General features: G+C 45.1%; 1 protein-coding gene across 1 annotated transcript in view; it reads left to right on the forward strand.

The window, feature by feature from the left end:
• Window positions 1–2,477: 2,477 nt before the first annotated feature.
• pard6gb (par-6 family cell polarity regulator gamma b) overlaps window positions 2,478–25,023 on the forward strand; it is a 31,086-nt gene continuing 8,540 nt past the window's right edge. The window contains exons 1-2 of the mRNA XM_035621093.2: window positions 2,478–2,899; window positions 7,947–8,169. Coding sequence (XP_035476986.2) covers window positions 2,828–2,899; window positions 7,947–8,169 — 295 coding nt within the window. The 5' untranslated portion in view covers window positions 2,478–2,827. The remainder of the gene's footprint in view (window positions 2,900–7,946; window positions 8,170–25,023) is intronic.

A 25,023-nucleotide genomic window follows, 5' to 3' on the forward strand; every position in this document is an offset into this window, starting at 1 on the left:
TGATGGCATGAATACAACTTCAAACTTTATTTCAGAGGAAGGTTATCCATACTGACACCAAAACTAATGCTTTGGTTTATTTATTTTTGTTTTTTTTCTTTCTTTTACTAGATTTTTTTGGCTCAAGGGCAGAAATACAACAGATTAAAATGGTAACCAACAGATACCAAAAAAAAGAATCTCAATTTATCTTATCTATGACTTCAGTGAGATATAAAGTACTACATAAGAAGTTATGACACACACAACAGATGATAAAGGCTTTAAAGGAATCTCTAAAGGAATGTACTGTATTAAAGGAAGTTGACAAAAGAAAGTGATATGTGGTTTGAATTTTTGAAAAGCAAAGTGATTGCACCTTTCACTGTGTGGAAACATTTACATTAGTGTGGTAGTCACTATATTTGACATGTTTTTTAATCATGATTTCCGTCATGTTATATTACACTAAGGCTTTGTTTTATATGCAGTACCACATAAGAGCCTATAGTAGGCGCTATAATCCTATTTACCTAATTTCTCCTACTATGGACAATATCAAGTTTCATACAGTATATAAGCATTATTAATATACTTCACACTCTTGAAGTAATTATTATTTCTTCATTCAGTGCTAACCAAAATCACATGTCACCTTGTGTCCTCATTACTGCAATAACTGACCGTTCAAGGCTTTGGATTTGACAAATTAATGAGCAGTAACCCCAATTCTTGAACAGATGAAAACAAGAGCTCTGTAAAACACAGTGATCGTGCCGCTTTGAGGAAACTGAAAAAACGTATATGTTCTCCACGTGAGAACGTTTTAGAATCACATCATCACATGGTGAGTGTAAATTGTTTCTAGAGACTGTAGCAAATGTCACTGGAGCCAAAAACACTGACATGAGTCCAAAACTATACCACTACATCAAATCACATGCAGACCACACTGGTTAAGGCCACAGTGACTTCTCTGTGCACCTATAATACAGTGGGTTTGTAACCAGTCAACACATTCCTGCAGCGAGTAAACAAGCAGGAGCTGCAGCGTGTTGGGAGCCACCGAGACCTGCAGCTGTCGAACGAGCAGCTTCAGGGGCCCTGGAATGTAGTAAAGCAGGACAGCAGTCGGGGACACGCGTGGCCCTGTTTCACAGAGCTTCTTAACGCCGTGGGTGTTGGTTTCACTTTGGGGAAATGGTGAGAAGTATCAACAGGCCTCAGTGGAACTGACGCAACGTCAACATTTAAACATCAATGTGACAATAACTATCCAGGTCCAATAAGGAGGCGAGACAGGTACCATGTCTCGCCTCCTGTAAAGGGGGGGGGGGGGGGGGGGGTGTTCCAGTTGACAAAAGTTTCCATTATAATTATGTATGGTGTCATTTCAACAAGAAGTTGTAAAACATACACCAAATCAGCCATAACATTAAGATCATCTGACTTATTGTGTGTATATGTGTACCTCTTCTGTGTGGGCCTTCGCTCCCTGGATCAATGAGCCTTGGGGCGCCCTTGACCCCGCCGCCGGTTCTCCACTTCTTCTTCCTTGTTGGGCCACTTTTAATCCAAACTAACCACTGTAGGCCTGGAACATCCAACAGAGCTGCTCTGGCCTCATCTGGATCATCACTCCTGCCCATTTATTTCCCTGCTGCTTCCAACACATCATCAACGTCAAGAACTGACTGTTCACTTTCTGTCTGATATAAAAGCAGCAGGTGATCGGTTCCATTGTAACGAGATAATCGATTTGACTCACTCTACCTGTCACAGTGGTTTGAGGCCGATTGAGGTGATTGTGTTGGGAAACGCGTCCTCTGGCGCACCGGAGGACCAGTGTGTGAGTGGTGCTGCCTTCACATGCTGTCGGAAAGGTTATAACTGTTAGTAAAGTGCCATGAACGACCACATTGCTGCCATGTGAAGAACTTCGTATTGTGAAATTTGAAAAGGGCTCTATAAATAAAGATTAAATATAATAAAATGATCTACATTTATTTCGTTTATCATTGTATATTTCTAATTTGTATATTTCCCCGTGTTTATATTGTATATTTACTTATTTATGGCTTTTTCCTAGTGTTTCTGTTTACTATGCCCTCTGTGGCTGAAAGTTGGCAAAGCTCCCCATAGTGGGACGGATAAAAGATTATCGTATTTCTTTATTCTTATTCTTATTCTTTTTATTTTTTATTATTATTATTAAATGCATCACAAATGCTTGGTGAAACACGACTGACATTTTTACAATACTGAAATTGTTCGTAGCTATGTTAAACATTTAAATATAAATGAATTGTGTTATAGTTGTAGTTATTCTTCGCCGTGCATTGTGTTCTTACAAAATACATATCAACAACAAATATACATTAAGTTGCCTATTATAAACGCTAGTTTTGGAGGAGACCCTGACCTCTCCGACCGTGCTTACTACGCGGTCCACAGCGGGGAGTGTCGGGATTACGAGCAACAAGTGAAGGCATCACGAGATCCCATTTCTTTCGGGAGGGCTGATGTCACTTCAAAACTTCTCTCCAAGTCCGCGCGGCGAGTTGCTCGCCTCCTCTTGTCCCGTTCAGTCCTCCCCGTCGTGTGTTGGAGAGTATTCCTAAAACTACCGGAGGGGAATTCAACCAGCAGACCAACACGAACCTGTCCTCTGGAAGCAGAGCAAGGGGATTCGTTGCTTATCTAAAGAGCAGAACGCCTACGGGACCAGAGCCCCTCTTCTCTGCGGGCGAAGGCGGCTGATTTTCTCTTTTTTTTTTTTTTGTTGATTTTTTTCTTTCTCTAAAAACTGCAGCAGCAGCAAAGAAAAGAAAAGAAAGAAGAAAAAACAATGAACCGGAGCTTTAATAAGTCGCAGCCGCTGCGAAATGCAGATTGTAACGCGGTGGAAGTGAAGAGCAAGGTGAGTGTCGAGGTGTGGGAGCGCGTCGCCTCGAGATCTGCTGGAGAGAAAAAGAAAATCTGGAAAGAGTTTCACATGGTCCCGTCGCGTCCCCGTCCCATCCCATCCCGTCCCGTCCCGTCGCGTCCCCGTCCCGTCCCGTCCCGTCCCGTCCCATCCCGTCCCGTCCCGTCCCGTCCCGTCCCGTCGCCTCGCGTCCCCGTCGCGTCCCGTCCCATCCCGTCCCATCCCGTCCCGTCCCCGTCCCGTCCCCGTCGCGTCGCCTCGCTCGGGACGAACCGTCTGCAGCGTCTCGAGCCCCTCGGTGACCTGAAGCTCCGTTTCTCTCTCTCGTGAATCGGAACGTGAACGCACCGGTCGATGGATGTTTTCTGTGTCATTTGCACTGATTGTTTTCTTCTCACTTCCGACGGAATGCAGATGGTGCTGATTGTCTAACCCCCCCCCCCTCTCTGGTCGCGAGGCTGTTCGTGCATAAACTGGTTTTGCACCATGAGTTCTTCACCATAAGGAGGTTTCATCAGATGATCATTATGTTGCATTCGCTGAGGGGTTTTGTGCCACATAGTTTCAGCCTACACACGTTGATGTTGTTGTTGTTGTTGTTGTTGTTGTTGTTTTTAGTTTTAACTTGATGTGTGTAACAGCTGCACACATCAAGTTGACCCCCCCCCTGCAAGTACATCACCAGTTATTTCACCAATTTCAGGCTCAATGCACTGGACACGAGAATCTCGTCAAACCTCGTGAAATATTCCACGTCAGAATCACATTAGGGATTAGTTTTGTTTAGCCACAATTTCCCTATAATCTAACAAAATGAGCTTTTTTAATAGTGTGGTGCATACTACTGTGTGTGTTTGCAGAAGGGAAATAAACACACGACACCGTGTCCAATCCTGACCACATATACAATAACACTGGACTCTTTATCATTTCTTCATTTTTTTTTGCCAAAGCCTTTGGAGGACTCACCTGTGACCAAACTTTTTTTTCTCTGGTAGATTCCAGTAACGCCACAGCAACCTGTTGTATTCACTCGCATGCCCGCTTACACATGAGTGTGTCTGCACATATGTGAAAGGATGAGACACACACACACACACACACACACACACACACACACACACACACAACCTGTCAAATGTCGTGCTGGTGTGAGGTGATTCATTCAGTCCACAGGTCGTTTTCACTGGGAGTGTTGGCTGCCCAGTTTCATTGGGTCACTGGGACAGAGCATCTCATTAACCAATGTGCTCATACAGGATCACCGATGACTCAAACAGTGGGTTACAAGGATAATCAGGAATCTGTGTTTTTTGTTTTGAGGCAGGGTCAGTTTCACGTTTGTCCCGCAGAAACTGGAGTGGTCACTCTCACGGCTGTACTGCACCAGAGGCCGTCGGTGGGTGGGACCTCCACGCCAGGGGCTGCGTGGCGAGGACGGCCAGGTTCAGCAACGTCAGTGCATTCCCACTGCAGAGCTGACTCACTTGTCCTACTAACGTCACGCGTATTCCTTTTTTTGGATCACAATATATGACTCGGTCATCGCACTAAAATAACGTCAATCTGTCCTCTGTTCTCCTCCTGGTATTGTTACGAGCAGCTTGTTGTGAACCAGGGGCAGCTTCCTCCTCGCCTCGGTGGCAGTGGGAAGTTTGGTCGGAGAAAGCAAAGCAGGAGACGATGGCAGAGGATTTGAAGTACAAGTGTGAATCCATTTAGTTTACGATTCACCTGAGCTAAGGAAGAATGGCAGTTGAGCAATTTGAATAAAATCAAATCTAGCAGGTAGCTCCAGTGATGGTCTCCCAAAAAGCAGCACTTCTGAATTTTCATCTTTCTTCATGAACTCCAGTTGTCTCAGGTGATCAGCTGATGGGCGATTGAAACCGCGACTCCACGCCCAGATTGACGTGAGAGCAGAAACAACTGGTCAATTGATAGATTAGTTGTTCAACAGAAAGAGAATCATTTTTTTGTCATCTATGATTCGTGACTGAATGTCTTTGGGTTTCGACAGTTGAGATGTTTGAAGACGTCACCTTGACCTTTAGAAACTTGTGAGGGGCATTTTTTTTTACGGTTTGCTGACTATAGACCGATCGACGAATCAGAACAACAATATGTATGTCATACGATTGGGATAATTTGTTGCAGTTTGTTCTATCTAAGATAGTTAATTGTTTGGTGGGTAGCTCTCAAAATCTTCCATGGCCAATCAGTGCTCCAGCAATGGACTCATTAACAGTAGTTGAGTGGGATATTCGGACCTGTTCGTGAGTCTGGTACGTGTGGTGCGTCGGGTTCTCACCGGATCACGTTTGGTTTTCTCAGGGGAAACCGCTGCGATGATAAGCTTATCAGGGATCACACTGGAGGTGTGTGGCTGCCTGTCCTGGAGCCTGAGCCAGGAGCTGGTTTCACTCACTGTAAGCTCTTATCACAGACGGGGAGAGTGCGAAGGGATGTTGGGGGTGGGTGTTAGCCCCCGCCCTTTCTGTTCCCTCATATTGATTTGACCAGATTTTCAGATACTAAATTTTTCCGAATTTAACGAGCTTTTCTTTTGTGGTTCAGCTTGCAGCCCTTGTAGAATATTTATACATGTATTTATTTGTCTTCTAAAATGCCAAAAACAACAACAACAACAACGTGTGTGATTTTCCAGGCGAGTTGTCCCTCACATGTTGAGCATTACTTGAGGACAAAGCCAATCCTGGTGAAAAACCAAAGTCGGTTATATCCCGTTTTTCTCCAGTGTGTCAGAGTTTAGCGTCTCCCACGACATGTTTCAACCCGTTGACATCGCTCGGCTCTGATAGGCCCGGGAGGACGGGTGATGTCACTTTTTGCGAGGATGTATTCCTGGGTTTGGGTTCAGTTTTGAAGCCTGTGGTTAATCGCCCCGTGTTCAGACTTGTTCGTACCCGAGGGCCATGTTCTGCTCATGAAAACAGATTGTCCTGACTGATCGCTATGTACAGTCGGTGGCAAGAGAACATTCAGATTGGGAGCGATGACTGAGCGTATTGACAATGCGCAGGTTGAATTATGATTCCGTGAGTCAAATTCAACATGATAAAAAAAAAAGTACAATAAAATAGTTGATAACGGCCGATCGGTGTCCCGGTTTTCACCTCAAGTACACTTGTTGAACTCAGACAAACCTGTTTGTCTGCTTCTGGTGTCGTCTTTGAATGTAGGTTGAGTCTTATTGGTTGGACTCTAAGTTGGGTGCCACTGTTGCATACAGTATACGCCTCCGTAGCCCTACAGTAACAACTGGCCTCCCCTCCTAATATGCCCCCCTCTTAAATTCATGTGTCATCTTCTAATTACAGAGCTGGTATCCCCCCACCCGCTCTTTTATACTGCTTCTCTCTCTCTCTTCTGCAACAGCGTCAGCAGTTTTTCCCTCCCCTCCCTCCCCGATCGTCTCCCCTCTCTTCCCCTCTGCCGTCAGCTTCCCTCCGCCGTGAGCTGATGATTACAGTAACAAGCGGCACCTTAGTCGACAAATTAGCGCTGTGATTCAGACACTGGCGCTACAGCAATTGTGTGTCCTGTGCGGTTTATTGAGCTGTGATTTTGTGCCTCAGTCGTACCCCCTCCTCCCTCCCCTCACGTCCACGCTTGTCTATGACTCACATGGTGACCCCGCCGTGACCCTCAGCCGTGCTCTCATTGGTGGGTCGGCGGCTTAGCCGGGAAAAAAAGCTGGTGCACGATTGTTCAAGTCTGCGCTCCGTGTGCGTAGATGGCGGGTGGGAGGCAGAGCTGCCTGCCACTGTCAATTGTACTTGCTGAGATTATCTTACTCGTCTACCTATATTGTTCTATTGTACAGCAACAGCATTGTCCCACTGGTCAAAGCCTCAAGTGATGTGCAACTGAAATTTGTAATTTTTATATAGATCTCTTATCGACCCCTCAACGCGCTTTTACAGTCCAAGTCACAGTCACCCATATCCACACACAGACGACCCCTCTCTACCTCCTGATTCACAGCTGTAAATGTGTGAAAGAATCTGCGAATACGTACAGAAACCTGCACATCAGCTGTAGTCGGGGCTCGAGCGCAAGCAGAGGTCAGACGATGCCATAGAGCTGCAAAAGCTTTTGTCTACTTGGGGACCAGACATACTAGAATAGAATAGACTCTTCATTGTCCAGGGTTTCTCCTGGTGAACGAACGTGTGATTTGTGGCCCCCCCCCCCCCGTCACCAGTCACTCTGCACACACACTGCACGGCGATCAAACAACTTTGGAAGGCGCGTAGTCTCAGTCACACTCCGTATTGTGACACACTGTGGAAAAAACACTAATCCACTCTCTCGGAGACGAGTAGAGGACAAGGTCGATAGCACTCTCATGACTTGTTCCCAAAATGTGAAACTAATGCTTCATTCAAACGAGGAGGAGGGGGAAGAAGAAGAAAACACCGCTCATTCTGACTTGGGAGTGTTCACACATTGTTTGAACGTGGTTAGCCTCACTGTTGTCACAAGGCAGATAAACAGCCTGAAATAGCTACTTTTGTTGTGGTGCATATTTTAACCAAGTGGAACCAGATACAAACAGTGTTTCTTATTAAAATGAGCTGAACCAACTCTTACAGTGTTGATACTGTATAAACGTTATTTTGATGAGCCGGTGATGGTGTTTTTGCAGCCATCCTGCAACAGTCAATTGACACATCTGTAGTTCTTCTCACTAAGCTGGAGATATCTTTAGTTTCAGAAATTCAGAAATGACTTTCAGGCTATGTCTATGAAAATGATTGAAACTGGTTTGTTTGTTGCTCACAGACTACTTCCTCTGTACCTTTTTATCTTTATTTACATAAGGTCACGGCCACAATTGTGACAAGAGTCTCTGTGGATTTCCACCCCGTTAGTTTTATGTGTGCCAGTCAAACGGTTAAAATAATATGCACGAGGTTGGACATCCCAGTTTCCTCTTCCTGTTTGGCCGTCGCACCGACTGTCCCGGACATTCCCCCTTACATTCTCTTTCTTCTGATCCTGTTTTCTCCTCCAGTATGGGGCAGAGTTCCGCCGGTTCTCGGTGGACCGGGTCAAGCCCGGCAAGTTTGAGGAGTTCTACAAACTTATTCTGCACATTCATCGCATCGCCAACATGGAGGTGATGATTGGCTACGCCGACATCCACGGAGACCTGCTGCCGATCAACAACGACGACAACTTCTGCAAGGCGGTGTCGACGGCTCACCCGCTGCTCAGGATCTTCATACAGAGACAGGGTAGGTTTTTTTTTCTTCCCAAAATGGCTTTTTCTTATATACAGCAGAAATCAAGCTTGCTGAGTATTAAATTGCTCAGTCAGAAGGATTTTTCCCTCCACCATTGAAATCCTCAGGATTGTCTCTTAAAACTCATTGTTAGTTTAAATAAACATTGGCTGCATACTCATTTTCAAATATCCTGCCACTGGTGAACCTATGAAACAATCATCTATTGAATTAACTGTGTCTCGGGCTGCAGTTATTCTGCTGACTCGAAACAAGTTTCCCCACAGAATATTTCCGCATCCAATTATGTCGGCCTTCCCGCTATGGGAACTTGAGGCCTTTTTGTTTACTCCATGCGAGGCTGTGTGTGTGTGTGTGTGTGTGTGTGTGTGTGTGTGTGTGTGTGTGTGTGTGTGTGTGTGTGTGTGTGTGTGTGTGTGTGTGTGTGTGTGTGTGTGTGTGTGTGTGTGTGTGTGTGTGTGTGTGTGTGTGTGTGTCTGTGTGTCTGTGTGTGTGTGTGTGTGTGTGTGTGTGTTTCCTGCCCTCTTATTGGCTGGATCTATCTCAGTCTGTGTCTGTCTGCCTGGTCTAAGTCCTGTGTCTTATCCAGAGGAAGGGCTCGCAGGCAGATGAACGCACATTCTGGCACACACACACACACACACAAACACACACAAACATATACACACTTGCGCATGCACGCATGCACAAGTTGGTGCCTCGGCAGCCCCATAGAAATCAGGTCATTGAGCAGAGCCTGTATCCCGACATACCAGACATTACAGAGAGACAAAAGATCTGTATGAAAGGAGAGACTCCTTACTGAGCTCCATCCGTTTGTGTGTGTGTGCTTGTGCGTGCGCGTGCTTGCATGTGAGTGTGTATTTGTTCAAAGACAACACCACGGTACACCGACTGGCAACCGAGTCCCAGGCTCTCTGTCTCTCCATCTCTCCCTCATTGATCCCGGTTCTGGAGTGGGTCTTGACTGCCGGCCAGCCAGCCAGCCAGCCAGCCAGTGAGCATACCAATGAATCTATCACCATTCACATCTATTCATACCCTCAATCCTTCGCGGAATGTCCCTCGCCCGGTCGTGCAATCAACACTTACACTCCAGAGTGTTGTTTAAATTGTCGTCCAGTGGTTCGGTGCATTTATCTTGTTGCACATTTCGAGCAAGAAATAGGGTTTGAAAAATTCAAAAGGCCCCGCTAGTAATCCATCGTACAATTTGCCGTCCTTGGAGCTCATATGGCTGGAGATGAATTGACCTGTTGTGTGTTGCTGATAAGACATTTGCCAAATATGCAAAAGTTTTGGTTAATTAACTAGATAGTGTAACTTAGATAGTGTAACTTTTGCTTACACTGATCAACATAAAGCATCTTTCACGCTGGTCTTTATCTAGGGAATATCTAAGTTATTTTTGGGAAGGTAAGTTTGACCTTGTTGTCTTTTACATACTTTGCGTAGCTTGACTGACTTTCCCCTAGTAAAAATGTTGAGCATGTGCCTAAGCCACTAAGATCATGTTTTGTTATCAGATAACCTTGTAGGTGACAGACCAAACAATCAGCACACCCATTCAATTCCTGCACAAAATAGAAATTCTGCTATATCCCCCAAATGTTGTACGCACGTGTAAATAAATCTTTTACATAAAAAAAATACTTAGTTACTTTTAACCTGACCTATCAACATTACATGAATCGTCATTACGCTGTGAGATCTTTAACCATTCATGTATTTTGGTCACGCTGGTGCCATTTACTGCGATAATTCATTTTTACTTGATGTCCTATTGGCTCAAACAACCCGCCGACGCTCTGCTCATGTCTTTCCTGTCCTGCAGAAACATCCAGATAGCACATCTCTGCTCGATGATATGAGTCGTATCATAATCATATTCTTCCCATGATATTCCTTCTCCTTGCATCCCACTCTCACTTTCTGCCTTGCTCCAGGATACCTAATACAGTAGAAATCCCATGAAACCCCACAGGGAATCGAGTGATCCTTGTCGAAGGGCAGATCTGGTTGTTCTTAAGACTTGAACCTATTTAGTGCTGTTTTGTGGCGTAAACACGGTGCTGACATGGTGATGTGGTTTAGGGGAATGTGCACTGTTGTGACTGATGCTGCAGCAGTATGAGCATCTTAAGCCTCACTGCAGTCTATTGTTTGCTGCCAGACAAAGAGGTGTGTGTGTGTGTGTGTGTGAGACAGACAGTGGGAATACCTCATGTCTCAGAAGAGCTCCCCCTGCACCGTGTGGTACATCACGTACCGGAAAGTGTTTGCCTATGTGATAATGACTGTATCAGTCAGTACCAGCCTGTTAGCGCAGGTCATCAGTGAGCGAGCAGACCACCCCCGATGAAAGAAAAGGCCTCTCACACATATAAAGACACTGTGACTCACCCCTCAGTCATAGCAGGGACATTCTGTGGGACGTAAAACTGGACTGGCCTTTCATATGGATATGAGTGCAAAAAGGGGGGGGGGGGAAGTTTCAATGTTGGCTGCCACACTGAACAAAATGTTCAAAACTCTCATGGATATATTGTACAAGAAAGCCTCTCATCGCAGTTAAAGATTGAAACACAAAGAGATACCGGACGGGAAAGGGAAGAAATGAAAAGGAGGACTGGGAAAGGAGGCCGTCTCAGGGTTGAACCAGAGTGCGATAAAGTTCAAGAGGAAGGCAGAAAAAGTACTGGAAAAAAGTCCAGTGGTGCCTCAAAGGTGTGAGCAGTGTTTATCTCTGCTGGGTCATTTGGCTGATTCCAAATCGATCTTTGTAATTCATTTCCCAGTAAGACCAGTTGGGCATTCGCGTGCTCCTCGGAAAGATCCCATTTCCAGAGTTGTGAGTCTTCAAGTCGGAATGTGGGGGGAAAAAACCCCCGCTGTTAACAAAATTTATTGTATCTATGTTTTTAGGGAGCTTAACTAATTTAGGTCACTACGTAGACACTACAACTTCATATATCACAAATTAGATGTCGACAAAAAAGCGATGTGCGATACGTAAATTAACACCTTTAATCATAAGCTTCTCACCATTAACGAAACGCTCTCTTTCTTTGTTGACGCCACCTGAATGCACTGAAGCTCTCCCCTCTATCTCAACAAGTGTGTGTGTGTGTGTGTGTGTGTGTGTGTGTGTGTGTGTGTGTGTGTGTGTGTGTGTGTGTGTGTGTGTGTGTGTGTGTGTGTGTGTGTGTGTGTGTGTGTGTGTGTGTGTGTGTGTGTGTGTGTGTGTGTGTGTGTGTGTGTGTGTGTGTGTGTGTGTGTGTGTGTGTGTGTGTGTGTGTGTGTGTGTGTGTGACCACAATGGGTATCATTTTGCCGTGTCCCTTTTATCTACCCGACACCCACCTTCCGGGTTAGATGTCCATTGTTGGCAAGATCACTTGAGCACGTGCAGCAGTTGTGTGGTGATACAATGATGATCCTGCTGATGATGCCTGATGTTACGCCCCGTGGGCAAAGACGTTTAATGTTGATCTTCACCTACAGAAAAGAGGTTTAAACTCTGTGGTTTGTGCCCAGCAATTTACAAAAGCCTTTCGGCATTGATGATAACATGGCACACTTCAGTCAATCGAGGGGAAGTTAAAGCAGAACATCGGTGTTGCTTTTTAAAATTTGGAACCAGGAAATCCATCGGCATTTAAGGACAGTTAATCGTATTCGGAGATATCAGGGATAATTTCCCTACTTAACAAGAAATAGTTTGCTGTCATAAACATTGAAAATGATTAACAAACTTCCACGGACATTAAAGTTACCTGATCTAGCTCATTGACCAGAGGCAGTGCCTTCTAATTCTGTCACTGCGTCAAACAGAGAAATCCTCTAAAAGTTTATAATTTTTGCAGCTAGAGAGCCGAGTCAGTTTTGCAAAACGATGAAGTGCATTGAGCTGAAACATTTTTTAATCTTGATATACTTGAACCCATCAGTGGTACACTCCCATGAGAATGAAAACTGATGTTCAAGAACAGGAAATTGTCATTTATCTGGATGTGCCCGTGGTAGAAGGGATAATTTTCTGTCCAGTGGTGAAATTTATGAACTGGACCATTTTGCACATCCTCAAAGTCCCAACATCAGAATGAAAACGCCAAAAAAAAGACCACGGGTGTGAAGGGTCATCCTTTTTTTCTTATTTCTCCGTCAACATGAGTTAAAATCCAGTTTAATGTTACATTACCTCTGTGAGCCCTACCGTATCATTATATCTGAAAACTGTGGTAAACCATGTCCGTTTGTAGAGAGAGGGGGAGGGAAGTCGCTCCACAGAGGGAAGTTTGGGTTCTGGGACACTTCAGCGTTTCTCATGCTCACACAATCGGACGGGGGAGGGGCGAGCAAGTCATGGCAAGAAATGGGGGGCGCATCAAAAGATTTGTGGTGAAAGAGGGAGTCGGTGAACCAGCTCTTTATGCGGAGGTGGACTACTCTGGTCCAATGTGTGGGTGTGTGCGATTGTAGTAGTTTAGTCATGTGAGGTCAGCTGAGGATGGATGTTAGATTATGGTCACATGGACATTGCACAGCCCCTGAAATTGAGTATGTGAAATGCTCCTGCAGAGGAAATGACCTGACTGCAGTATCTTTATCTCGATCACGCGGTTAGTTTACGACTTTACTACGTGAATATGATGTTGTTTTTTGTGTCATAAGTTGTATTTGGCATCGCTGTGGCAGACTGTACTCAGAGGGATGTTGAATACACTTATAGTTTATAGCTTTACGGTATCTTTATCTAGGAAAACTACTGTGAGCACAAACGGTTTATATCCTGGACCATGTGCAAAATTATGCAAATACCCTGAGCAGTAAAAACCTTGGAGAGAATCTATCTCATCTACTCCCATGAATCAAATTTTTTTTTAAGTCGGACGTAACATGTCGACGAAGGCTGTCAATGTGCTGAAACTTTGACACAAGCTAACAGGCCTTGTTGTATATCTTCTAATTCCCCACACTACAACAGTGTTAGTGATGATAGTAATAGTCATAATTAGCTTGATGATAGTGTTTAATGATAGTCTGTGTACAGTTGAGCACAATTAGGGTTCAAATGAGGATACGTCTGATCAAATTCAATTTTAATTTTTACCTCTAACTCCATTAATCGTCGACACAAACAGGTTTTCATCCAAGTAAAACTCTGGCCTGTTTTTGCAGCTCAGGTTGAGCGGGACGGTGGAGTTGTTTTTGTAGACAGTGCCAGTGGTCTGCACACAGACTAAACTTTCAACAAAAAGAAGAGACCCCTGTTTGGCGAAAGGGCCGAGAGTTTAAATAAATAGAGCAGACGAAGGTGGGCCAAGGTCGAGTCTGCGTGGCTTCATATCTTGCATGCTGAGTGTGGGGGGTTTTGCAGCCGCGGCAACCCGACTGCTCCCCACACCTGTGAAAACTAGATATCAACAGCAGCCAAACTAAAGAGAGATGTGGCGCTGCAGAATATTTTTTTCAAAAATGCCAGAATATCACAGCAGCTGTGCCAGTTCTAGCTAAAACGTGCAGACATCCAGACCAGTGCTGTTTCCCAACATCTTGGGCCGTACAGTTGCTCAGAGATCAAAGAAATGCTGGCATTATTCTATTCCTGCGGCAGCCTCGACTGTCTGCACTTAACTGCTCTCCACAACTTGGCTGTCCCGCTTGTTTTTTCTTTTTGCCTCAGTAAAATCGTAAATGTGTTGTCAACAGAATAAAGCTTCATTGGCAGGCTGCGAGACCGAGAGGTGTCATTTACACTCTGAACTACTAAGGGAGAACAACAGTGGAACGAATGCAGACAGAGTGGCGGAGTTGTTTGAGTGAAAAGTCCATTAGTTGTCCTTGTGTTAGTCATCCCCTTAAAGAAGGTGTCTGTGTTCACTGGTAATTGGAGAAAAAAATGGCCACTCGCTTTCACTCCAGAAGATTGGGTTTAAAATTCATCACTGACAAATCAGCATTATGTAAAACTAACTTTTTAGAGACAAAGGTGTCGTCGTCTCCTCAGTATTATTTGGGGCTGTCGGGTGTGTGTAGAGATGTCGGGGGATGTGTCTGACAGGCAAAGGCTTGACCTTACACAGACCTGACCTGACTTGACCTTTGCATCTATGGAGTCACTCTGGCTAGCAGCAGCAGCTCTGGTCAGCACCCCTCAGCCCACTTCTTCTTCTTCTTCTTCTTTTTTGCATTGAGTGTGGCTCTTAACGATTCAGTCTGTTGTTTAATGTTAAAATTAGAAACGGCCAGACGGTTGTAAAAGAGACAAAATAGGACAGAGTGAAGAAACAGCAACTCTGAAGCCGTGGCTCTAATCCCCTGAAACGGTTACAGGCCAAATGTTGAAATGGAGATGAATTTGTTGGGGGGGTTTTTGGGGTCTGGTTTTGGTGAACTCCATTTACTTGAATTTTCTGAAAAAAATCTTATTTCCTCTCATAAAATAATAAGATTGCAAGCAGACATCTCGTTCCTTTGGTTCTCATGTTGTTCTGTGCCCCTTGGTGCTGGACTTTGCTTTTTACCGTTTTACTTCTGGTAACTTTGGAACGTGGAGTTTGTTATTATTTTCACATTTCTCCTCATTTTCAGTTTCTAATATTTAACATTTTGGGCTGTTGTTCATCGTCAACATCTTTTTGTACTTTGTTCAGCTCCAGAAGGTACAAATTCTCTTCAATGTGTCACAGCTGCACAGACTTAACATACATGTGTGCTCCTCTCCGTCTGTGTGGTGTTATATTGGTCAACTGGATGAATCCTGTCGGCACATCTGGCCACTCTCACACCATGGCCACAGGGCTTCAGAGAACACGTGGAGGTGTGTGTGTGTGTGTGTGTACTTTAGTCCACATGCCCTGTTAACTCGATGTGATTGTGCAGCAGATGTCTCAACACGCCAGTGCTCCGTCATGGTAGCTGTAGGTCAAAGCTGTGACCCCCACAGCGTTTGATCCATATAGAAGAGGAAAAAGATCCACTTCAGTAATTAGCATTGGCTCTTTTTATCCCAAACAAATCTCACAAAGCTGATTTAGTCCTCACACACTGGATTAGAGGAGATCCCTCGACTGGTATGGATAAATCTGAATGTAGTCATGCCAGTCTGTCGTCTTTGCTCTCTTGCGTTTCGGATCGCTTGTGTTCGAGCCACACGGTCAAATAACATTCGCAATATTCACGCGCAGCCATTACGCTCATCCCTTTCCTCATACCAGCGACTCTATTTAAATCATGTCAAGGCACTGTCCCGTTGCCTTGCAGTCATGTGCTTTTTGTGACCGAGCATCAGAGTCATTAAGAGTGAGTTTGAGCGTGGCCTGTTATTCAGCGGCTTCCACTCCCTTTGTGTTCGGTACAAGAGAGCGGCCTCAGGCTGTGTGCGGAGCGGGTTTAGTGAAATGCCTCACTGTGATGCAACAGGGCCTGCGCGCTACCTACCGCTCCTCGAAGGAGACAGCAGCTGGGTTTTAAAGCCCATCTCTGTTTTCTCCTTTTGTGCTTTTGTTTTCTTTTTTACATCTCCACCCTTGTGTGCTTTTCCCTTTTCCTTGTGTAGAAAGTGCTCCAGCGAATCCCTGAATTCCGTTTTAGGTGTAGCTGCCCGGACGCATCCTCACTCTTTTGAGCATTAGAGCTCGTTGCATTGCTCAGTTGTCAAGGGAAGAGTGGAGAGCAAAACCACGGCAGACAGTGGGGAGTCAGCCTGACAGTAAGAAAGATGGACGGGCATGGAGAAGGAAGGAAGGAAGGGGAGAGGGAGGAGTGGGCAGGTTGAGTCCACCTCCATCCAGTGGTCTGGCTGTCTTTCCTCCCGTTGCAATCTGAGCCAACGGAAATCAGGAGGAGGGGGAGGCCCCGAGGAGAGGTGCCACAAGAAAATGTCATGTACAGTGTGAGACAAAAGCCTTCTATTGGAGCTTTTTGTAAGCTTTAGAAAGATACTTCAAAGACACATCTGGGTTGCATTCAGAAAGGAGCAGCATGAGAAAAAATGCCTCATCTCAGGCAAGTGAGGTGTTTAAAAGGGCTCGTCAGTGTAGGAGATGTGTCCCCGTCTCCGCTGGGAAGGGCTTCTGTGCCGTTAAACCTTTTTCAGTTGCTGTGTGTGGGCTTCTCCATAAAACCTGCGTGTGGCCCTATTCCCTGCGTCTCTTCAGACAATGCCAGCCGTAGTTAAATTGTGATGGAGATGCCAGGAGCCGGACAGAGCTGCAGCAGCCATGTCCGACGGGGGAGCCGCCCCCGACTGCGAAGACACTGCAGACCAGCTTGGATGATGCCATGAATCATGTCAGCTGGCACAAATAGTCTACACTCGAGACTGAATGTGCAGCTACATATAAGCGCGCACACACACACACACACACACACACACACACACACTGTTCCTTTGCATCCACTTTGTTCTTATATATGTTTGTGAACTGATTAGTTTGATGGCAAAGCATATCTTTGCATACATTTGGCATTTGGCACTAACACGCGTTCGCCTGCGTCCCAAATCCCAGCAGACTCGCACACATTCAATCCTCTCTGTTCCTGAGGCCTGCGAGGGGAGGTCCTGTGTTTTAATTAAACCTCTGAGGGCTGTTGTGTTTGGCAAAAGCTACATTGGTGTTTGTGTTTCCAAAGTCCCCGCTTTCATTTCGGTTTACGACCCCACTTTGAACTGAGCACCCGCTCCCCCGCGATGAAGTTTCCAGACATTGTGGGACGGGAGTGTCTTGCGTCGGGGCACTCCTCCGATCCGTTTGTCACATGTGATGAGCGTTTGTTTTCGTATTTTTAGAACCCAAAGTCAACAATGTCCACTTTGGGGTTTTTGCACGATCACAAAATGTTTAGGCGTCGGGTTAGTAGTAAATAAATCCTTCCAACAAAACGGCTTAATTTTCAACCAAGCAAATGTTTGGCGTGCAAATTTCCTGAGGTGCGCAGCTGATCTTTCACGTCTTCGTATTGGTAAAAAAAAACAAAAAACGACAAACACATCTGCTCTCAATTCAAGAAATGCCTCCGCGTCTTGAAAGACCTTCTGTTATGACTGCGACGATTCTCAAAAACCCAGTGGCTGAGCTGACACTGACCTCACGCTGCATCTAAATAAGCCCCGCGATGAAGGCGCTGTAAATTGCATGCTGGACGTGATGCCCGTCCTTCAGGGACAAACAAACAACTTCCTCAGCCGCCAGCAGCACTATACGGCCACTCCTCGGCGGCGTGGACCTTCAAAGAGAGAAAACCAATTTGAAATACGTCAGGGCCTTGTTTGTTAGCATGTGAGTTGGACCTACAATTTCCAATTGTTTGTGTGTTTGTAGGTTTTTGGTCTTTGTTTGTTGGCTGTCCTAAAAATAAGAAGCAGGGCCTGACGCACTCCTGTTTTAACCTATGATAGGACAGAAATCCAGATGAGGACAGCTGTTTATCTATACAATAGAATTTCACCATATTTTTAATTCTTAATTCTATGGTGCTATATTTTCTTATTCTCATGAATAACAATTCAAGTGTTAAAAATGATTCGTAAAAACGAATTCTCTTTAATAAACGACTAGTTAAGCGTTTTGGGTAACAGCTCCTCTTTGGCGTTAAAGTCTTTTGCGTCAATTATTGTATTTATTCAGTGTAAACTCTTACACACTCAATGCTTTGCACTACACTTCTTGAAATACAGAAAGTCATCGGCTGAAGGGCACACGACACATTTCATCATTTGACTTGGAAATGCCTGCCGTTATGCATAGCATCACAGGTTTGTGGTTAATAACGGTAAAGGGATGGGGTTTTTTTTTGTTTTTTTTCAAGACAGCACTGTATGATCGAACAAGGGAATGCAGTGGAAAATTCCCAGGGCCAAGTTTAGAAGCGAGCCGTGAGCAAAGTGAGGGAAGAGGGTGTAGATCTGGGGTTAGGGAGAGCGGGGAGCATGGACGCCGGGTGGGTGTTTTTTTTCGAGGGAGGAGTCGCTGGTTTGTGCAGAGACGGAGCGCTGTGAGACTGCTCGCTGCAGTTCCTATTTAATTACAGCTCTGCCGAAGGACAGGGCCAGGCATGCTCTGCCCGTGCATCTGAAAACACACCATATGCTAATGTTGTGAGCACAAGTTGGAGCAAAGGATTGGTGTCCTCCTGAGGAAATCTTAGCTTTTACTCACTTAATCAAAGCATACAGGTTTGCTGTATAATGTATGGGCTACTGTTTTGATTTTTTAAAATAGGAATAGCAAGATGTATTTGATTCCTGTTTTTCTTTATAGTTAGAAGTTATATTGTAAAGTTTTTTATTATAATAGAACTTTATATCACTCATTTCACATCTGGCCCCCGCAAACAACGTGTAGCTTTCTGGCATAAGCAGTTTGAGCCACAAGAGCCAGCTAGCACACCATCAACCCTGCCTCTGCTCAGGGTTATTTTGGGATTCCATAATTACAAAGGAGGGACTGACTTTGCTTCTCGAAAGCTCTTCCGCAGCAAACACACTCACCGCCGGCGAGGTTGGCTTCAGAGCCACCCGGCTCACTTTGGGTCAGCTGTGTCCTGGCTACAAAATAACAAACTCATTCTTACTGCTGAAACCCGAGTGGAGTCTGTCCCGCACACCGCTGCTGGTGCACACGGCTCATATGCTATAAATCTGTACATTGCAAACACACAAACACACACACACACACACACACACCCTCTTGTTCCCTGAAACCAATCAGATGTGCTCGACCCCATGTGAAGTCATTTATTTTCCCCCCATTTGAAGTTCAGTGTCCCGGAGGCAGGAACCATCCAGAACCAAATCTCACTTAACATAAAAGCCTGCAGTGCAGACATGGCTGTGTACAAGTGAACGCCATTAGCTCTCGACTCGCGACCTTTGGTCTGTGTGTAGGAACAATACGAGTCCCGGTTATTTTGTGAAGTTTTTGGTTTACTAAACCATTTAGTAGACTGCTTGTTTTTTCGCAGAGAGGGAGTTCAGTGTTTCTTTAGGGTTGTTTACTCTTATATTCCCTTGTGGCCAAGCCACTCTGACAAAACCGGAGGCCGTTCTGTTGTATGTTTGTTTTTGTTTTTTAAAGAAAAAAGAGAGACAGACTTTATCACATTTTCACATGTCAGCTGGCGTGGAAGATGACTGAATTTAGCCATTGCTTTTTTTTTCAAACCTCCAGACGATGGTGGTGAAGTGGATTATGCAACAATATCCTGCGCTCGAGAAATTAAAAGAACAATTGGAGCCAGCTAAAAGTATGGCCATATATAGGTCATGAGGCCGAAACAATGAGACAAGCTGTCATCATCCCCCGCACCAGTCTGGCAATCCTTCAGCCATAACATGCACTTCAGTGCTTGGATTGGCTAGAATAAAGCCAAGAGGTTTTTAGCGATTGGCCATCACAGATCACCAGACCTGGCAATGAGCCTGACAATAGCCGCTGGAAACTTCATTTTACATCAAAGTAAATTACAAAGGGGATCTAAGGCGAACGACTTATCCGTGTTTTGTCCACGGCGTTATTGATTACTCTTGGAAGAGTCAGTGCAGGGTTTTTTTGGATACTCTTGATCAATACATCTAGGATTCAGCATCTGCTCACTATTGATGCTAGAGAAAATTGGGCAAGACAGTTAAAGGGTATGTAAGAGTGTGTGAGGAGGGTTCAAAGTGATTTTTATTATAAAAGCACCCCCTACCTTGCATAGCTTTTTAGTCATAGTCACATAAAGGTGGACTGGATTACTCTCTGCCCCTGAGCCCATTTTAAATGAATGCTGCACTGGTATATCCGGCCTGGAAACATCAAACCTTTATAAACTTTAATAAATTAAGTTTTGACCCAGAGGGGCCCCCTTACTAGCTCTCTCGCGAGCTCCTCAACTGACTCACCAAATGTCTGGCAGGAATAGACGGACATGGTGAGAAGACACTGCACCTTCTCCCACACAGCCTTCCCCTCCTTCCACCCTCCCCCGAGTTGGTGCTTGAATCAGGCCAGCTCAGCAGTTCAGGATGGGAGAGGAAGGAAAAGAATGGAGGAGGGGAGGAATGAGCCCCAACTCTTGTGCTGATACGAACTGTGTCCCAGAGACCCGCCGTAACAATGGACACTGACAGCTCATGTGGAAATTCTCCCATAGACAGTTTTGACATGCGTGCATGTGTGCGTGCATGTGTGCGTGCATGCGTGCGTGCGTGCGGTGAGAGATGATATGGGTCCAGAGACTGGATGAAGTAAACCACAAATGGAGTCAGTGGAGCAAAGTAGGAGCAGGAAGAACCGAGGCTGTGTGTCACCACACACAGGAAGTGTTCTGTTATGCTGTGTGGTTGTGTAAGAGAGGGTGTTGGTGTTTTTCAGGTGCAGGGAAGGATGGGAATGTCCGGGCTTGCAAAGGAGCCCAATCACATCTCCAGGGATCGGGGGTTGGGGGGGGGGGGGGCTCACCTGGAGGCCAGAAAGGGGCTTTTCAGTGACCCTGTTTCCTGACTGGAAAGAGGTCAATCAGAGAGCTGGTGCTAATGGCAGTGTTCAACACACAGCAGTGCAAAACTCATGCCGGATCCCCTTCGGAGGATTAAGATGGCTAATGTCAGTGTGGATCAAGAACAAAAGTGGACCAGAAGCCCAAATTCAGCCCAAAATGTCAGGGTTGGGATTAGTTGTTGTTAAGGTTTTGGTAAGGGGCTAGGGAATGCATTGTCTGCATAAGAGTGTCTGCACTAATAGCTGCTTTCAGACATGCAATGAAATCAGGACATTTACCTGAACTCTTCCTGGGAGGTGTCCCCAAATGTTGCTCTGGACTTTGTTCTGTAACTTTCCCTGCCAGTCCCCTTATAAAAATTTCCGAAAATGTCTGAGTGAGCCCATGTGAGAATACAGCAGGAAAATAGGTGAAAGATTCATGGTGAGTAAGTGGGCGCTCTGCTCAGGCGCCGTTCCTTTACCATGTTCCGGAAGTGTTCCTGCTGTTGTGATTGTGAACGCGTCTGACTTGGACAATCCCTTTCTGCTTTCGTCATACGTGAACGGTAAACTCTGGAAAATGTCCAGACCCAATTTTCTGGACATTTTGTTTGGGTTTGTGTCTGAAAACAGCCCTGTGCTTGGACAAGGATAAAAGCAAAGAAAAAAAGTGATCTCATTTGCCTTTGGAGATAACATTTTCTCTGGCCTCTTATAAGACGAGTTGTAACGTGACAGATTATTTTTCTTGCCCATGGTGAGAATGAGTCGAAAGTCTCCAGAGGCAGCTTCATAACAAAGGATCACTTTTTTCTGTGGGTTGTTGCAAGACCCTCTCAGCACGACATCTTCTGTGAACACAGAGGACAGTCGAGCCCTTTCTTCAGTCTCTCTTTCAGTTTCCCTTTAAGCCAACAGTTTTACTAGAAATGAAATTTCAAATATGCTCACGGGCAGCGTGATGGGTTGTTGCTCTCTTCACCTGTCTACAGAATCAAATGAGTCCATTTTCAAGCCTGTGTCCGTCTGCTTGCTTGATTGACTCATTTTCCTATCTGTCTGTCAAAGTAGTGGTTCAACTGTTCATTTTTTCTGATAAGTTTGGTTCTTACTAGTTATTTGTTGCTATAAATGGTGCAGGTATATGGTGCGAGTCATCGCTGACAGCTGAGATTGATCGGTTCCACTCTGCGATCACTACTACTATGCAGAATGCGTCTCCAAATGACGGCACCATTTGGCTTCCTTTTTTCTACCATGGCAGGAAGTGCAGATGTGTCTTCCATAGTTCTGTACATTGACCTGAGCATATTAATGATCATCTGATACATCATATTCACCACAAGAGGAAATATTTCATGAAATGACTAGCCTATGTCGACGATTTGTCAATAGCCCAAATGACAATTAGATTTTGAAATGTTACACCTAAAACAATATTGTAATGTAACTGCAGTGATTCTATGTGTCAGTTCCTATATTTGACTTAGTTTAGACTGTTCCCTTGACAGCTAAATACAGTATAAATACTGTGGTTAAGTCCCGGGCAGTTTGATTATACACTATAGTAATGTTTCTGTTTACCCACCCATCCACAGCAACCACTGCATCCTCCTTACATGCAGGTTTATTATTTTTAGCCTCTCCCTGTTTGGCCTCTTTTTGTTCTAATGCAATGCCCCTATCCTGTTTGCAGCTATTCAAATAACATGAACAATTTCAACACGATTACAATGTTAAATGGGTCCATTCATTTTCTTAGCAATAAAACGATCTAGAAAAAAAGAAAGAAAGAAGATAATTGCAAATGAACAATGTGGGCTCACATGAATTATGTCCACATAGGACTCGTAAACACTGTTCTCTTCATTAAGCAATGTGAAGAAAATCCAATTGAGGGCAAACCTTTTCAGTCTGGGGCTCATTAAACATTATTTGATGGTCGAAGATGCTGAAGGCCGCTTAGCTTGTATTCTGTTTGGGGGTGTTGGAGAGGAATTGTGAGTTTATGCAGCGATTGTCATAATCACGTTATCTGAGCGTCTTGCTGTTGCCGTGTTTGGGAAAAGAGGAATATTGAAAGAAACACTGGCTGTCAGGGAACAATATCTCATTTGTTATAGGCATTTAGAGACATTGTGTCTGCGTTGTCTTTGAGTCTATCCCTCTCTCTCGCACTTCCACTTCATCACTCACATGGACTCTCACACAAACAGACGGCCAGACAGGTGGCAGAGACTCTAGGCCAAGTCTGCTGCTGTGACCTATGTCACCACTACACTGCCAGAATCTATTCCCCCTTTATCCTTTCTTAGCCAAAACGCCTGTAATTGTATTATTTGTCATATGGCTGCGAAAACGTCAGTGTATTTTTGATGTTTACACTTGAGACAATGAGTCTTGTTCAATTTGAAAATCTACCCCCGAATAGTATTATGGGTGTTTTTCAAGCAAAGACTCCAAGATTTCCATTAACGTTGTGTTCCACTGTGAAGTTTATTTATATCTTTGCATGGGTACTAGGCAGCGAAGGCAGCCTTGGGTACCTGTGGGCCAGATGGAGGGGAGACTTAGTGGAACTTAAGTCAACAGCATGTGTTTTCTTGGTTGGAAACGTGCATATGACCGGCAGGGAAGGCAGCTGCATTAAAACCAGAAGCAGTAGTCTAAGGAGGAGGAAACAGGAAGGTTTGTGAACCCCCCACCAGCACTTTCTTTTTCTCTTGAAGGGGGGAAGTACTCCTATGGAGAGTAGCTCGTTCTTTTTGAGGAATGCGAGCCCGGTCTACTCCATCGCTCCCCGCGTCCACCCTCTTTGATGTTCTGCCCTCCTCCGTCATATGTCAGCACACACACAGGTTAATCTCCTTATGTACGCACATGCACTCTCCTACTCCCTCCTTTAAATACCCTTCTCTTGGTCTGGGCCTCTCTTCCCGCAACTGTGAGTGTGTGAATAAAGTTGCTGGTGCTGTGTGGAGTCGTGTGTCTGTTTGTCAGCGTCAGGACGAGGCAAGGAGTGGTCATGGTTAGAGCTAGGGTCAGTCTACAGGCAAACGAAAGCGCTCGTGTGTGCGTGCGTGCGTGCGTGCGTGCGTGCGTGCGTGCGTGCGTGCGTGTTGGGGGGGGGTGGTGATACCTGTAGCGAATCTTAAACCTGCGACTCTCTCCCCACCCCTCCACGCAGACCGAGCCAGGGCAGAGCAGACAAGGCAGCTCCTTTTAACTTGTCCCAGATGTGCAGCCCGGCCCCTGTGTGCCGCAGTAACTGTTGGTGAAATGAGTGCAGGGATTTGCGTGCAAAGTTGTACCCAGCACATGTTTGAACGCTAGAGTCTTGTCTCATCCTCTCGCAGACAGTTTCACCTGACTTGCTCCTTACTCTGACTCAGTTTTTTGTAATCCCAAGGTCTCTCTTAGTTTTATCTTCTTTCATGTTTTACCAGCCGCTACGGCATTGCTGGTGTTGCTTTTCACAATTGTCAGCCTGTTTCGTCATGGCAGACATGTAGCAGGAACCCCCACAGAGGGAGTTTTGAGTACTGTGTCAGCTGTCTCTGCCTTGTCTGCGGACATATTTTGTAATTGCGATGATGAATAATTAGTGAATATAGCTGTTAGATAAATGTAGGGAACTTAAATATGTAAGTATATAAATATATTTCCCTTTTGCATTGTGTCGAAGTAGAACAATAACGTAGCACATACAAATACAAATACCTAGAAATTATTTTCAAGTCCATTATTGAAGAATGTTTAGGAACTTTTCACTACTGCCTATATGACCGTTCTTTTCTATGCACCCAACAAACTTCCAGTAAGTTCCTACCCAGACCTTCAGAGGGGCCGTCCGTTATAACCACGCACGTTTATCGAGCTTCTCCAAATTTCCACCCGGGCCCTGCCTCAACCGCCACTGCAAGAATGTGAAATATGTTTGCATGTTTAAAAAAAAAAAAAAAGAGTTCTTCTCTATTCTGTCTGGATTCTTTTCCATGTTAGTACTAGCTGGATGACTTGGCAGCAGTCGGCCCCTAAACACACAGATAGACTTCCCAGCCGTCTCCAATGCGGAAGAGACGAGACGTCCAAGAATAGTGATTGTTTTGGTCCACCCAATACATTTTTACATGTCGGTCGGGGCCCCGTGCAATTTTGTGTTTTTGACAAAGGTGAAAATTTGACCTGGCAACTAAACAGAAGCGCATTAGAGGAGGAAAGCCTCTTTTTTTTTTTTAAAGTGTTCACTGCAGTTCCATTACATGAAAGTAGATTTTGGCTGCTCAGCTCAATTTTCTGTACTTGGATTCGTTGCATGAAACCACTGGAGAGTCATGGAAACCAGCTATTTGTGACCCGAGGAGAGCGCAGCACA

This window comes from Scophthalmus maximus, chromosome 22 (genome assembly GCF_022379125.1).
Source record: "Scophthalmus maximus strain ysfricsl-2021 chromosome 22, ASM2237912v1, whole genome shotgun sequence".
Lineage (NCBI taxonomy): Eukaryota > Metazoa > Chordata > Actinopteri > Pleuronectiformes > Scophthalmidae > Scophthalmus > Scophthalmus maximus.